Source organism: Engraulis encrasicolus, chromosome 10 (genome assembly GCF_034702125.1).
Source record: "Engraulis encrasicolus isolate BLACKSEA-1 chromosome 10, IST_EnEncr_1.0, whole genome shotgun sequence".
NCBI lineage: Eukaryota > Metazoa > Chordata > Actinopteri > Clupeiformes > Engraulidae > Engraulis > Engraulis encrasicolus.
Genome location: NC_085866.1, coordinates 27,207,812 through 27,225,311, shown reverse-complemented (window position 1 = coordinate 27,225,311; position 17,500 = coordinate 27,207,812). Strand labels below are relative to the sequence as shown.

The following is a 17,500-nucleotide window of genomic DNA, read 5'->3' as shown; positions in this document are numbered from 1 at the left end:
GCTCCCTCCATCATTTCCTCTTCCTCGCCCCCACCACTCCACTGTTTGTGAGTGTGTTTGTTATGCGTGTGTGTGTGTTTTTGTGTTTTCATTGAGATTTTCTCACTGTTTTGCCCTCACCACGTGCTTCAGATGGTCTACGGATGTGTGCTTACGTGCATGCATGTCTGTGAGGGTTTTTTTTTTAATTTTATTTCTTTTTTCACCACGTGCCTCAGAGGGGCTATCGTTGTGTATTTTTTGTGTGAGGTTTCAGAGGAGCTACCATGTGTGTATTATTGTGTGTATCTGTGAGGTTTCAGACAGAATAGCTGTGTGTGTGTGTGTGTGTGTGTGTGTGTGTGTGTGTGTGTGTGTGTGTGTGTGTGTGTGTGTGTGTGTGTGTGTCTGTGTCTGTGTCTGTGTCTGTGTCTGTGTCTGTGTCTGTGTCTGTGTGTGTGTGTGTGTCTGTGTGTCTGTGTCTGTGTCTGTGTCTGTGTCTGTGCATGCATGTTTTCAGGGGGGCTAACGTTGTGTGAGTGTGTAGGGGGGCTAGCGTCGGGCCTTCAGGCAAACAGACTGCCCCCTTGCTTCTCCTTTCTGTTCTTTTTTTAGTTTGAAAGGCTGCGCTGTGCTGTGCTGTGCTGTCTGCGTGACTGCTCAGTTTCAATGTCAGTCATCCCTGTTCAAAAAGGGCATACGCTGTTTTGCCTGCTCCACTAACTGTGTCCCAGTCCTACCATTTGTGTGGAGTTCATGTACACTTCATTCACCCGTGACAAATGGTCCTCTTGGTGAAAATACAACACAATAATGTGATTTGATACTTTGTACAATACAATATGAAAAAGGTGTCTTTTTTTATATATATTTTTTTTTGGGGGGGGTCATCTTTATTTGGAGAGGATAATGAAGAGTGGGACAGCAAATGAGTGGGAGAGAGAGACGGGGGAGGATCAGGAAATGACCTCGGGTCAGGAATCGAACCCAGGTCCCTGGCGTAACAGTGGAGTGCCCTACCGGTTGCACCATGGCTGGGCCACAAAAAAAGCTTCTTGTTAACACTTTCACAATGTTTCTTGCACGTGTTATTAGGTGTAGTGCCCTTCTTGCACGTGTTATTAGATGTAGTGCCCTTCTTGCACGTGTTATTAAATGTAGTCCCCAAGCTGCACATATTTGCTGTAGTTGAAACAGATTTGTGAGATTCCTTCCTCGATATTCACCATTTAATTTCCGCTTCAGACGATTTGTCAGGGGAAACAAAATGCATAACCAAAACATTTTTGGCTGTTCTGCAGCACTGTCATGCTTTCAAAATGACTCCAACAGGCTGCGGGCCTCAAGGCCTCGGTTATGAGTCAAGCATTTATAGCACGCTAGGATAAATAGCATTCAGAGATTACCAGACCCCGCCTGTACCACATAATCAAAAAAACACATTTATTATTTCGTGCTTTAATTTGCATGTTTCACATGCTGTTTTGAGTGTTTAAATTGCTTCATTAATTCAGTGAACACATATTAGGCGTTTCAGGCCCAATGTCTCCTAATTGGTTTAAAGGGAATTAATGAGGGCTCGGGGTGAGTATTGATACCCTTGCATAGATTCCTCTCCGCTAATGTGATCTTATTGAGCCGGCTGATCAATGGCCATGTAGTCTGCATGTCATTAATGAAACACTTTAGAGCAGAGGGAGAGGGAGAGGGAGAGGGAGAGAGGGAGAGAGAGAGAGAGAGAGAGAGAGAGAGAGAGAGAGAGAGAGAGAGAGAAAGAGAGAGAGAGAGAGAGAGAAATAGAGAGAGAGAGAGAGAGAGAGAGAGAGAGAGAGAGAGAGAGAGAGAGAGAGAGCGAGAGAGAGAGAAAAGAATGAGGATAAGGGGATGGTGGTGGAAGGAGAATGAGAGAGAGGGAGAGAGAGAGAGAGAATGAGAGGAATGGATACAGAGGAATGGTGATGAGATGAGAGTCAGGAAATGAGGCTAGGCAGGCCGGTCAGGATATTACCCAGGCACTGCTCATCCCTCTGGGGTGCTAGAGGGAGAGAGAGAGCGAGAGCGAGAGAGTGGAGACTGAAAGACAGAAAAATGAAATGAGTGATAGAGAGAACAAGATGGAGGGAAAGAGGATGGAGGGAAAGAGAGAATGTGTGAGAGAGAGTGAATGACCTCCTGGGTGCTGGACCTGTTCAGATGAGGAGGCCATTGCTTTGATGTGTGGGGAGTTTCCTATTGCCTCTGCTCATCCCTACTACACACACACACACACACACACACACACACACACACACACACACACACACACACACACACACACACACACACACACACACACACACACACACACACACACACACACACACACACGTACAGTAGCTGCCCATTTCTCTCTGCGTCCATTCAGTCCAATTACTCCAATATCTCCTCACGCCACACCATTGATTTTTTTTTCCTTCTTTAAAGCAGCCAGCCTTCAAAGTTATCGAATAGGAGTGTCTGTCTGAGGCAAATGCACTGTAAAAGCTTAAATGAGAAGCCTGAAATATATCCGAGATGAAAGAATTCCTTCCATAATTTTTCTCAGTGGATTTTTTTTTCCGCAATGTTCTGCTTCCTCAATATGCTTTTTTTCTTCCTCTGTGTGTATTATATATCTGCATGTTCTTATGTAGTAGGTCTGTGGCAGTATTGCACCGTCACTAGCCTACATGTGGTGGTAATGACACACGTTGCCACCTAGTGGTGGGAAGAGGAATGGCCACATGTTCCGCTGGGACTGGAGAGCTTTAATGAGTTCAGTGCTGTGGGCTCTTGACCTGTGCTGGAGGAGGAGGGATGGGAATGTCACTGTGACCTGTCCAAGCTTGCCATTGTGTTAAAACACTTCATTACAATACACAGGCACAGCCCACTCTATTGCTGCGTAATCTGTGGCTGCACAGCAGTGGTGTATGTAAACTACTGCATATTGTGCTGCACTGTTAGCAGAGATTCTTTAAGTATATAGAGATATGCCATTGTAATAGGTTGCTATGGGCACCTAACGTGACGAGGTTCCGGTCTGCCTAAAGGGACGTGTCATAATACTCCTAGCATTGAATAGAACAGTCCTTAGGTCTGCCTAGGTCTGCCTAAAGGGGGATTTCACCCCCCTCCTCCTTGCAATAATAGAACCCGGAAACAATGGGCCAATGGAACCACTCTCTCTCTCTACTCTCTCTGCTGTTAGGCTGCAGTGTTACAAGATGTGTGATGCAGCTGTGTCTTTTCTGTGCCTCTTACTTAGGTAACATGTTATGTGACGTGGTCTACTGTGCATAAGGGTATCATGTATCAACTGTCATAACAATGACGTGATGCGTCAGTAACGTTAGTGACACATCATTCATGTTTTTATTTTGACTGTTATGTTGTTGGGATGTCCTGACACCCAAACATTGACATTCTTGACTTGACATTCCAAAAATCTAAGGACAAATTATAATAACATACACATCAATATTGCCTCTTTAATGTTCCTTACATTCATACAGTTACATGACATCCTTATGTAGACTTCAAATTAAGTGTTACCGCATCACATCTAGATAAAGTCCAAGTCAACTCTATTATCCTCAATAGGAACATCCAAGTGATTAAGGGTTATAGAAAAGTCTTAAAGCAGATTCAAAAAATACCCAACCCCCTCTGATTCATTTGCTGCAGACCTGTACTGAAAAGATTTTATTCTTTCCTACGTATATTCTTGATTACATTTCTGAAGGATTTAAGCTTAGCTGTGTTGTTAAAATTCGTGATGAAGCAGTAAGATTTTTGCTAGGCAGTGGGCATGTGCACTTTGCCAGTTTGATGCATTCTGGTTACCACTGCCTAGCAAAAATCTTACTGCGTCGTCACGAACGAGCCTAATGTGTTAAATATGCCTATTACATCATAGACTGTGTCATGTTGTCTGTGGCAGGGTTGCACATTCAGTACATGTCATTCTGAAATACAGTAGCTCACCATCTAATGGTGGACCACTTACTGACCACATTGCAGCTGGAACTGGAACACTGGAATGAGCCCAGTTTTCCCAAACATTGTAATCAGTAGTTGCATTTTCTCTTGGGTCATCTGTTCCTTGAGCTAGAGGTGCAGCTGAGGCACCGTACGTTTGCAGCAGATGCTTCATTCTTATTAGAGTAAGATTCTGATTTGTAAAAAAAAAATGCCGTGATTGGAATAAGCTCACACACTTATTAGGAGAACAAATAGCATACTGTAGGGGCATGATCTCCCGTTTTTTATATTAAAGGTGTGGTGGAAATGATTTTGCCTTCTACAGACAGTGGCGTGCTGTGCAGGTTAAAAAAGGTAAGGCAGGTAAATGTGAGTAACATGACTAAAACAATACCGGGTGATGCATATCTCTGCAATAGCACTAGCAATCATGACAAGTCAAGTATACGCTGGTGCTTGCCAATTAACAGAAGAGGGTAAACAGCATTTATATGCTTTCACCCTCCAATGCCCCTCAGAAAGAGGACAAGCAAACAAAAAGCAGTAAATATGACCCTGAGGCATTTAAACACACAACAAGCCTTGAAACCTGCATAAGCATTGTTTTTCTCAGGTAGCTAGCCCTGAGGAGGCTTTACACACACACACACACACACACACACACACACACACACACACACACACACACACACACACACACACACACACACACACACACACACACACACACACACACACACACACACACACACACACACACACACACACACAGTGAGTAATGTTTTGGATGCTGCAGAAGTATTGTTTTTCTCAGGTTGAATGAACCCTCTCTCCTGCACACTGGTGCTTTGTTCAATTTCATCAATTCTGTGGGTCTTGCTGCTGCTGCTACTACTACAGTGCCACATTTTCACTATGATTAACTGTATGTCCTCTTCACGGGTATTGCGTTCATGTTTTGGGTGAATGGCTCAAAGGTAGGTGATATCAGAGACCGTTAAACTGCACTTAGAGCATCTTTGGTTCTCTCCATCTCTGTCTTGTTCTCATCATTGGAGTGTAATGCGTCCGGCCAACACAGTCTCTCACACCATTCGTCATATGTTGACACGTTGACCAAGCCTCAATATATTACGCTAAAGGTTGCCCCCTGTGCGTCACATCATCATGACACAAAAGGCAAAGGTGACCCCCCTTTGTGTCACATTGTGAAGCAAAAGGTCTCCGCCGTTAAAGGTTTAGGTCTATGCAACCTGGTGTTTTGTAATCACGATGTGACACAAAAGGAGGAACCTCAAGCTTCATATATTATTGAGACTTGGGCATAAATATACCTTTGGCATCATATGAAAGTGTTGGGATTGAGACTGGGTTGCTGCAGTGCTCAGGCACACACTAACAGCCCATTCTTATCAACATTCTCTGTGTACACTGCGGCGTGGGCCGGACTTGTCAGAATTGATCCGTGCTCTGTCTGGAAAGGTTAGTGTGCATGAAAGCAGATTAATCCTTCCACGGCTGATGGGCGCCCACACAGGAGCACGGACAACACGTCTGTGCTACCTCTTGGAAATAGTAGTTGAGTCTTATTTTTCTGCGTGGGGTTAAGCAAGCTGTGACCGGAGCCTTGTTGAAAACAATGGCACAACTTTGTCGTTATTTTATTTCTTGCACAGCGTTGAACAGGCTGTGTGGTCTCTCATTCGAATGGTATAAACACATGGCGACTGTGTATGTTATTATCTCTGCTAATATCGGTATGCAACAGCAGCTGAAGACACGACTCACATTCCTGTGCACACCTCCGTCTCCGAAGGTGTATGGGAATGGGACATACTGTAACTGTAGCCCTGGAGGACTCTGTTAAGACATCTCTCTGATCTGGTCCATAAGTGTACTTATTTCCCCACTTTCATTGTCCACAGATGCAGATGGCAGTTAGCCTAAAACATGCTGTTTGCACAATGAAAGATGGCGCGGATGCTAGCACCAAAGCACTAGCTTTAGGTAAGGAACGAATCAGAGAGCAGGTCGGGGTGGAAAGGTGATAACGCATGCTACATGACAAATGGAAGCTTGCAGTTTTGTTTGAATACAACTGACACAATTGGCTATGGGCTATGCATATACCAAATAATGCCTTAGTAACGTCCAATAAACGTCCATGGGCAATCGGAAACCACACCTCTCCCGAAGGTGGTCTCCCGAATCTCATTTGTCTGGTGTGCAGGCTGTATGGAAGTGAATGAATCCTCTTTCTCTGCTCTACTCTAAGGCATTACTGTACTGTACTGTAGTGTAACGTAGTCTTGGAGTGCTTTGATCCTCAACGGTGAACCATAGTGCTTTTCCATGCTCCTCTCCATTACAGATGCTGATTTCACACACACACACACACACACACACACACACACACACACACACACACACACACACACACACACACACACACACACACACACACACACACACACACACACACACACACACACACACACACACACACACACACACACACACACACACACACACACACACACAGAAACACACTGTGCTTCTGTCCTCCAGTGATGTTGATGAGCACATGGCGACCCAGTACACCCCCCTGTGGTTCCTCTGGCCTTTCAGCACACGTCATGAGAACACACAATCTCCTCTGACCACACACACACACACACACACACACACACACACACACACACACACACACACACACACACACACACACACACACACACACACACACACACACACACACACACACACACACCAATATTATTTTAATCAGAAGGACCCAGTGCTCTCTCTCTCTCTCTCTCTCTCGCTCTCGCTCTCGCTCAAGCACACACACACACACACACACACACGCACACACACACACACACACACACACACACACACACACACACACACACACACACACACACACACACACACACACACACACACACACACACACACACACACACACACACCAATATTATTTTAATCAGAAGGACCCAGTGCTCTCTCTCTCGCTCTCGCTCTCGCTCAAGCACACACACACACACACACACACACACACACACACACACACACACACACACACACACACACACACACACACACACACACACACACACACACACACACACCACACTCTCTCTCGACATGTGAATACTGAGGGGCTGTTGCTAGGGGTACAGTTCATGGTGGAACACTAGAATACAGGCAGGGCAGCAACAGCCACACACACACACACACTTACACACACACACACATCGTTACACACACACACACACACACACACACACACACACACACACACACACACACACACACACACACAACATGTAGGCCAGTAGCGGCACGGCAGGAGTGGCCTGGTTGGTTGAAGGCAAACAGCACTAGCAATAGCAATCCATCTCCTCGAAAAATGATTGGAGCAAATAGATTTCCTGTTGTCCATGAATGATTCACCAGGGGCCGCGTTTGAAGAAAGTGAAATGGCCCCCAGTGTGTGTGGAGGAACGACCGAGGGGCTCGCGGCGAGAGCGAATGAGTGACTGAGTGAGTCAGGAAGCCTGATGCGATTCATTTTTCCATCTCAATCTTTTTGTTATTTTTCTTGAGATGTCATTCGGCCGAAAATATTTTTTTAAAAATCTGAAGGGCACATTCCTGGCCACAGTGATACACACACACACACACACACACACACACACACACACGCACACCAACACCAACACGCACACCAACACCAACATTATTTGATTCAGAATGGCCCAGTGTAGGCCACAGTGACAAGTGGCTTCTGCTGCTGTACACACACACACACACACACACACACACACACACACACACACACACACACACACACACACACACACACACACACACACACACACACACACACACACACACACACACACACACACACACACACACACACACACACACCCTGCCGCTGCCACCATTGCTGCAAGTGGCCTCTCCTGCTTGTACAAAGTGTCCTGATCTAGTATTTGATTGGGCCGTTAATTGATGAAGTGGCCTGACTACTTTGCTGCGAAGGCGTGTGTGCTTGTGCGTGTGCGTGTACGTGTGTGCGCGTGTAAGTGTGTGTGTGTGTGCGTGTAAGTGTGTGCGTGCGCGTGTGCGTGCACGTAAGTGTGTGTGCGTGCGTGTGCTCGTGCGCGTGTGTGTGTGTGCGTGTGCGTCCCCTCTCCCTGGTCTTCTCCTGATGAGGGGATAAATCAGTTTGTCGGCTCCCCCGGGGACATAGGCTGACATCACTCTCTTGGTCGCCCCAACCGTTGCTGAGACTGGGAGCAGCAGGCTTACGTACTGTAGCAGAGGGAAGTGCAATAAGATGGGGTGAGCCAGAGCCAGCCAGCTCCAAAATGATGTGTGCTCTGTGTGGTGAAGGGAGAAGGGGAGATGGCAAGATTGGGACAGCACATTTGATGGGGGGGCACACTAAAAATGTTGGGTATGCTGTGGTGGTGGTGGGGTGCCGTGGGCAGCCGTGGTTAGGGAGTTGGACTGTAAATCACAGGGTTGCAGGTTTGAATCCTGCCCTTACCTCTCCCTACACCTCCATCTATGGCTGAAGTGCCCTTGAGCAAGGCACCTAGCATGGCTCCAGGGACTGTAACCAATGCCCTGTAATATCTAAGTCGCTTTGGATAAAAAAGCGGCAGCTAAGTGTAATGTCATGATGTCATAATAATAATAGGAGGGGGAGTTGTGCTTAGATGAGGTGGTAGGATCCTCTGGCATTGTGTGTTTCTCAACGGGGGCACTACAGCCTTCCAGGGGGCATTAGGGACCCCTAAGGGGGCGTTGAGAAGAATACAGCTCAGAGGGGGTGTGCTAAATTGCCATTCTGGTGCATTACTCCTTTTGACTTTTTTTGGTAGTACTTATTAGAGGTCAAGGGGCCGTTGGGAGGTTTATGATGAGAACAAATGGGCATTAAAAAAACAAAAACAAAAAAAGTTTAGAACCACTGCTCTGGCAGAAGGCAGCACACTACGATGAGGTGAGGAGGTAGCTCATCTGGAGGTGACCATGCAGACGAATGGGTATTTTCACTCAATAAGCTTGCTCTCATGTTCACACAGCCTGGCTGTCACAGCAATCAGACTGCAAACAACACGCACACATGTAGTGCATGGGGTGAGCACACTCAAATGAGTATGTGGCCATGTGGACAATCGAGGCCATTTTCATATACATTGTGAGGAGAGAGCGAGACAAACATACACACACAAACCGTTATACGTCTGCATATGGGTCGCCTTTATTCAAGCGAAAGGAAACTGCCCACTGTGTGATGTGGATGAGCACGCCTCAGAGGAGGTGGCATAGCTTAGCTGTGAAGCCATGTGGACAAACAGAGAGCCACTTCCATTCAATTAACCTGCTCACACAAAGCTACGCCCAGCGAGCATCATACAGTAGCTTCTACTTTCATGTGAGCAGCGAGATTCCATGGGGGGGGGAAGCATCTTTGAGGTGAAGCCATGTGGACAAACACAGCCACTTCCATTCAATTAACCCGTGCGCATAGCCTAGCTGTTACACCACTGTGGCGAGCGGCATGTTTTCATGTGAGCTGCCTACGAGCTTACATGGGGTGAGCACTCTTTAATCAGTTGGCTGAGCCGTGAAGAGTAGGCCATGCGGATAAAAGGGGACATTTTCATTCAATTAGCTTGCTGGCAGGCGTTTTGCAGTGCTCGTAGGCATCATCCGTATGTCACAGTGAAGTGTAAAGATTTTAAAATTGTTGTATATTTAGCATGCATATAGTGACATTAATCTGACCATTGCTCTTTAAAGTTAGACGGAGCTTGCTCTCAGAACACTGTGGAGGTTCTCAGAGGTAGCAACTGCACTACATGCAATGGGGCAAAGCTACAACCAGTCAGAAACACTGGCCATTTCTCAATGTCAAGTGTATGAGCCTTGGAAGTGTGTGGTACTTATTAGTCACACCCGGTGATTGGATACTCTGCAGAGTTCACCAAAGAGTATCTAATCACTGGCCGTGATTACGAAGGTTGATACTCTTGGAAGGATGCACACTAGATTTTGAGAAAAAAGATTTCGGCCACTGATTCTGATGATGCACACATTTATTTTTCATTGGCGCCTGCCTCATTTTACAAGCGATGGAGGCCAGACTGAGTTGAGTGATAAACTGGCCAAGGCTACTGCTCGTGGTGGGAACATGACTCGTTTCTTGTTTGGCTTAAATTAACAACAAAAATTGCTATTTGATAAAGCATGAAAGTGAATACTGCAACAATGGCATTCAGCTTTCAGCAGCTTTCAGCCTCCATCCACTTGAGGCCTGAAGTATTTCCAGGCATTAAACGTTATTGCCGCCCTTTCTTTATTGATCCGCTCGCTCCAGCGATGGGGGGCTTGGGGAATGTTGACCCATTTTAGTCTCATGTTCCACTCCCTAGACGGCACTCTCTTTTCATTATAGTAGCTGAGAGCGGTGCTACACATGCGGCGCGGGGGGCTCACAGTGCTCACAGCGCACAACACTCGCTCTGCTCTGCTCTGCTCTGCTCTGCTCTGCTCTGCTGCCAACCCCGAAAACAATCTGTGTGTTTGGGCTTAAACATGAGGGAGTGAGATTTATTTTGTCTGATGTGCTGTGGGCTGTGTGTATACATTAATTTCACAATTTTTGTCCTCCCTCCCACGCACACGCACACGCACACACACACACACGCACGCACGCACGCACGCACGCACGCACGCACGCACGCACGCACGCACGCACGCACGCACGCACGCACGCACGCACACACACACACACACACACACACACACACACTTTTTCATGCTTTTTTCACTTTTTTCATGCTTGTTTTCACTTTGAGGTTACCTGAAGGGGGTCAGTTGCTTTTGGCTAACACTGTGTGTTTTGGCTCAAATATGGTACACTACAGAGGGGATGGGGGTCACGCGTGAAGCTGTGTGTACAGTCTAATTTAACTTTTTTCACAATGTTTTTCACTTTTGAAGTTACCCATATAAAGAAGTTAAATTGTTTTTAACAGACGTGACCTGGATGAACTGTAATTCTCACAGATGGGGACTGCACACAATTGATGTGGTTCTTACAACTGACCCTCTTCTTTCAGAATTATTAACCCTTCTCTTCACATGTTTCACATTCTTTGTACTCGTCTTGTGGGAGGATGGCTCAGGAATTATAATAACCCACTTGTGGGTTTCTTTGATAAATGTAGCATTTTAGGGAAGCCGAAAAATGTGCAAAAACACTCACAAAGACCTTGAGACTCGCAAGGGGGGAGGTGTGATTGCCCCTTTTTCGCCAAGAAGACTGTCGTGTGAATCTAACAGACAAACAATACAGCATTGTTTCCAGATGAGCACCCAAATAACCCCACCAACAAAAAAGAGCAACTTTCTTTCTTTTTTTCTTTCTGGGAGAGAGAGAGAGAAAGAAGGAGAAGCTTTTCTGCTGTCTGTGGCTGTGGCTACAGCAGTTATTCTGGTTTTCCCTCTGTTCCCCGTTTTTTAATGACAGCATAGCTCTGCGGGCCACAGGCCGGCACACACAGCTATAATTTTCAGCAAGCATACTTTTCCATGTGCTCACTCACAACTCACACTCGTATGTTTTAAAGGGCCTGCCTGATATATTTTTTCTTCATCTCCTCAAACATTTTTCTCTCCCGAAATGTTAACTAAACAGAAGTAGAAATGTTAAACGGTTCTGCAGTATAAGCCTGGGGGTTGAAGAGGTGGATGTGATTTGTCTGTCTGGCGGTGTGAATGAGGAGCAGCAGGGATAAATGACATGCAGGGCATTGGCATGCAGCACCAGGGACGCTGACAGGTTTTGCCAGGGCACAGGACAAAGTCATCTGAAAGGCCCTTCTGTCCAATACAAACAATATGATGAGTACCCAATTCTGGGCCCCACTCTCTGTGTACCCAGACATGCAGGGCGGGGCCACTGACAGCTTTGGACAGGGCCCGGGAAAAAGTCGTCTGAAAGCCCCCCCTGTCCAATACAAACAATATAATGAGTACCCAATTCTGGGCCCCCCTCTCTGTGTACCCAGACATGCAGGGCCAGGGCCACTGACAGCTTTGGCCAGGGTCTGGGACAAAGTCATCTGAAAGGCCCCCTGTCCAATACAAACAATATAATGAGTACCCAATTCTGGGCCCCCCTCTCCGTGTACCTAGGACAACTGACCCCTTTGGCAACCCCACACCCTTGCCGGGCTCCCTGTGCAGGGTTGGTGGGTTTGCTTCTTCCTTTTCTCACCAGTGTGGGTGAAGACTAATAAACGACCTGATGCCTGTGATTATACTCCTCCTGAGTGGATCTCCATGCATGTCATAGCCTGAGCTCAGACAGTGGGAAAGAAAAAAACACAGTGCTGTAATGTGTATAATAGAGTGAGATGCACAAAAAAGCCAGAGATGCTTAATAAACACAGCGTTAACCCTATTCAGACTGGGCTTTTTTGGCATTCCTGGGCCTGGGCCATTCCTGTCCATATGTAGATCATCACCCCAAAGTTTGGTGGTCATACCGTATTCCGTTCATGAGTTATGAGGGGGGGGGGTCAAAAGAGCCCCCCCCCCCTCATAACTCATGAACGGAATGCGGTATGACCACCAAACTTTGGGGTGATGATCTACATATGGACACCTATGAATGACATAAGTTTTGGGTCATTATCTGGTATTATGACGTCATTATGACATCATCTGATTATAATGCCCAAAATCTCGCTATAGTTTATTTTCCATCAAATTTAGGTAATGAACTTAAATTTTAATGATTATATGCTTCAGTCCACTTTAATGCTCACAAAGCTGTCTGATGCTAATGGAAATAACAAGAAAATATGAAAAAGGAACAATAATGAGACTTAGATCAGTGATTTTCGGTCAGACCTACCTGTCAGAAAACCGTTGCCATGGCAACGGCAAAAATGATAAACATAATCTTTTGGTAGTAAACTGTAGTCAACTAAATTTTAGGAAAAGTCATCAAGTTTCGTAGTCATAGCTTAAGTCGTTAAGGAATTATACAACATCAAAGTTGGTGCGGGCACTTTTAGCCCCCCCCCCAGTCTGGATAGGGTTAAAAAACAATAAAGCACAAAGTTGAACTTGTGCATAATAGACCAAGATGCACAAAAACGCAAAGATGCTAAAAAATAGCATAAAAACAATAAAACCGAGTTTTGCATGAGATGTGAGACGAGATTCTCTCTCTCTCTCTCTCTCTCTCTCTCTCTCTCTCTCTCTCTCTCTCTCTCTCTCTCTCTCAACTAATGAAGATATGCAACTCGGATGACAAACTGTGGTTGGTGGATGGGTGGGTTTGTGGATGATGATGGGTGTGTGTAATGAATGTGTGTGAGAGAGTGGGTTTGTAAATGGGTGGGTCTGTGGGTGGATTGTGTGTGTGTGTGTGTGTGTGTGTGTGTGTGTGTGTGTGTGTGTGTGTGTGTGTGTGTGTGTGTGTGTGTGTGTGTGTGTGTGTGTGTGTGCGTGTGCGTGCACGTGTGTGTGTGTGTGTGTCTGGCATTATGTGTACAGTATGTAGGTATGGCTGGATGGGTGGGAAAGGATGGTGGCAGAGGAGAAGGGAAGGGAAGAGAAAGGGAGCTGTGGTGAGGTCACAGCAGTGAGAGAAGCAGCATTGGATCCTGCTGAACACGAGAGCAAGTGGACACGTGGACACTGCAGACAGACAGCACACTCAACTCTGGGGCAGCTTTGGGGTTGTTTTTGGACACAAGCAGCAGAGCTGTTCGTGCGCGTATGTGTGTGAGCGCGTGTGCATGTGGTTGACACTGCATGCCTAAAAGTGCGCATATGCGTCTGTGAATGTCTGTGTGATGTACCATATTTGCACAAGCCTTATGTGTGTACATTTGTGTGTGTGTGTGTGTGTGTATGTGTGTGTGCCTTTGTGCTTTTCTGTGTGACTGTGCTTGTGTGTTATTGAGGCCACTGCACATCTGTGTGTGTTGGACTATACACGAGAACACACACACACACACACGCGCACACGCACACACGCACACGCACGCGCGCACACACGCACACAGCAGACTTGTGGCTGGAAGTTTGGTCTGGCCTGGGCTGAGCCTTGGAGAGCTTGGAGAGGTCTGCCCTCCTCTCTCTTGCTCTCTCTCTCTCTCTCTCTGTCTCTCTCTGTCTCTCTCTCTCTCTCTCTCTTGCTCTCTCTCTTGCTCTCTCTCTCTCTCTCTCTCTCTCTCTCTCTCTCTCTCTCTCTCTCTCTCTCTCTTTCTCTTTCTCTTTCTCTCTCACTTGCACTCTCTCTCTCTCTCTCTCTTTCTCTCGCTTGCTCTCTCTACCTCCCTCTCTCTCTCTCTGGGCCTACAGGGGAAAAAAAGCTGAAGTTGCCTCAGAGGCGTAACACAGGGAGTCTGTGTGTTTGTGTGCGAGTGTGTGTGTGTGTGTGTGTGTGTGCGAGTGAGTGAGAGTGCTCTGCTCCATTCGTCCACCAGTTCATTTGTGCAGACAGAGTCTTTGGAGGGAGCCAGAGGGGGCCTGTGTTGCTGGGAGTGGGGTGCCACCACTAACCCTCACCTATGTGTCAACTCTCACTGGACTGGAACTAAAAACTAAAGATTTGGAGTGGAGGGGCAGGGGAGGACGGGAAACGGAGTGCGAGAGAAGTGAAGGAGAGGGAGATTTTTTTTTTTCTTCTCCTCTAAATCTTGAGCTTAGCGAAAGGGTGCGGAGCCGCTGAAAGACTGAAGAAAAGAAGGCAGGAAAGAAAGAAAGAACAACCTGTCTACAGCCTGACCCAGCCGTCTCTGACTTGAGCCAAGCGGGAACAGCAAGAACGTGGTTGGTCGGCGCCGTGCAATCCAGCGCGGAACGTGGGACTCCCCCCATAGCTGCTGAGCTGATCCGAGTTGAGTCAAGCCAAGCTAGGGGGTGGGTGGGTTGCGCAAAAGCAAAAGCGGCGTGTCGTGTGTGTGTGTGTGTGGGAACGTGTCACGTCGTGCTTTGTCGCGTGGTGTGTGTGGCGTACCAGTCTGTGCTGTCGCGGCAGCGGCTGGGGTGACTGACTGACGGACGGGCGTGTGGGTTTACGGTCGTGGCATGGCGGTGGCGCGGAGCTTAGTGTGGCGAGGGCTGGAGAGGCTGCTGGTGCAGGGCAGCAGGCTGCTGTGGGACCTGGCCCTCTGGCTGCTCCGCAGGTGCTACGCGCACAGGATGGACTCCTGCCAACAGTGCCTGCACACCTGCCTCTACCTGGGACACGTCTACCAGGTACCGTACGTCTGACTCTAATACACTATGTCTAAAAGGTACCGTACGTCTGACTCTTATACACTATGTCTAAAAGGTACCGTACGTCTGCCTCTTATAGACTATGTTTAAAAGGTACCATATGTCTTACTCTGGGACACGTCTATCAGGTACCGTCTATAAGCCTCTTATACACTATGTCTAAAAGGTACCGTCTGCCTCTTATACACACTCTCTACCTGGGACCCGTCTACCAGGTACCGTACGACTGCCTCGTATACATACTCTTCTACCTGGGTCTTCTACCTCGAAACATACCTTAGACAGGCGACTTACCTTGTATACTTAGACAGGCTTCTATCTGCACTTTAGACGGATGTCACACCTGGGACATGTCTATCAGGTATCGTCTGCCTCTTATACTCAATGTTCTACCAGGAAAATGTCTAAAAGGTACCGTCTACCTCTTTAAACACACTCTTCTACCTCTGAAACTTACCTTAGACAGGCAACTTACCTTGTATACTTTGACAGGCTTCTATCAAGTGTTTTACTCCTCTGACAACATACACTTTAGAAAGACGTCATACTTGGGACCCGTCTATCAGGCAACCCCTACCTCATTTTCTACCTTTCTACCTGTGACTCGTCTAAAAGGCAGCATACTCTGATCGTTCATACACAGCTCCTGAGGGACAGGTCTATCAGGTACTGTACTCAGACAGGGACCAGGGGCTCAATTATCATACTCGTCAAGATACATAACTCTCTAGACCATCCACTGACCACAATACACACTTTTGTAGTACATTGGACAGGTACTGTGCTCCAACAGACACAACACACAACTCTATAGACTGACTTCTCATCTGCGACAAATTTATCACATTCCATACTCTGACTTGACATCGCAATCTCTTGGCAGGTTTCTACCTGGAAATCTTCTACGTAACTGGTACTATACTTCAACATTGTAGAGCTCTATACACTTAACTTACCTTTGACGAGTCTATTAAGTACTCTGCCGCCTCTGACACACACCTGTTTACCTGTGACATGTTTAGCAGGTAACTGCTCTCTGACTGCTAACACTTACAGATCTCCAGACAGTTTTCTTACATGGGATGTGTCTATGAGGTACTGTACCTTGCTGACAAACGCAAGGCAGGCATTTTACGTGGGGATACATTTATCAGGTACAGGTAGACAGCTGTCTAGACAGGTTTCTTACCCGGGATGGGTGTCCCAGGCACTCTCCACCGTTCTAGACAAGCTAGCTTATGTGCTTTCCCGTCAGACTGTACTGCTCTCTAAACTGGATTCTCACCTGGGACAGGTCTGTTTAATGTACCATACAGTTCTGACCATACAGTCAGAGTTCTCTTCGGTCTGTAGTCTGTCCTATATTTTGAGACTTCTGTGGATTATGGTGAGCATGGCTCCATAAGCCAACTCTGTAGACAGGTCGAGTGCCTCTTCATCTTCAACTTTCCAGAAGGTGTGCTGAGGCCTTTGTGGTGGTTTGTTTTTTCCCCTCTGGCAGTCGGTGCCATTTCTTTGTCTTAATTAGACATTTAGACGTCAGTCAGACATTATCTCACACCGATGTGTGTGTGCATTACTTAAACAGAAAGAAGAAAACGGATACTGTAACTTATTTTTTTGTTTGCTATTATTTCAGCATGTATACAGTAGGTGAATCAATGAAGCCAAGATGTTAGATTAGGAGAATGAATATCTTACAAAAACATTTAGTGCCTTCTCTGAGTACCAGTCTTCAATGTTTTAAAGCAAATGTGATAAACTGCCACTTTACATAAGTACATTTTGATTGTATTACGTTTTTTGCTTTGTTTTTATTATATTATTGGTAGTCATTTGAAAAGCTACACTGAATGGAGCCATGCGCATGCACTGACGACCACTACAGCCCCCTAAACCACTGTTACCATGGTGATAAGCCCACTGTCGTCAGAGTAGTTGGCTATGAATCGCCTGGGTAACTCTGTCGTGAAGGGGATTATGCGAGAAAAAAAAAGAAACTAAATGCTGTGTTTGTGTTGATGCTGCACTTTCAGTATCGAGCCAGCTGTTGAATGTCTGTACAATTTGTTTGACACAGTTGAGGAGGATTTCTAAAGTGTGTCAAGTCACAGAATGTGGAAATCACATTATTTACATGCAAACAACTGGACCTCCCAAGTCAAGCTCCGAATAACAAGTCCAGTCG

The 17,500-nt window shown here is 46.5% G+C and overlaps 2 protein-coding genes across 4 annotated transcripts in view; one reads left to right on the top strand and one right to left on the bottom strand.

The window, feature by feature from the left end:
• Positions 1-2,324, bottom strand: part of LOC134457678 (keratin-associated protein 5-1-like) — a gene marked incomplete at both ends in the record, with an annotated part of 6,871 nt that extends 4,547 nt beyond the window's left edge. The window contains one exon of the mRNA XM_063209680.1: positions 2,235-2,324. Within this exon, the coding sequence (XP_063065750.1) occupies positions 2,235-2,324 (90 nt within the window). The remainder of the gene's footprint in view (positions 1-2,234) is intronic.
• Positions 2,325-14,585: 12,261 nt separating this feature from the next.
• LOC134456900 (FERM domain-containing protein 4B-like) overlaps positions 14,586-17,500 on the top strand; it is a 78,403-nt gene continuing 75,488 nt past the window's right edge. For 2 of the 3 annotated variants that reach the window (XM_063208530.1, XM_063208531.1), the window contains exon 1: positions 14,586-15,291. In XM_063208530.1, the coding sequence (XP_063064600.1) occupies positions 15,121-15,291 (171 nt within the window). In that variant the 5' untranslated portion in view covers positions 14,586-15,120. The remainder of the gene's footprint in view (positions 15,292-17,500) is intronic. The other variant, XM_063208532.1, reaches the window with a different exon arrangement.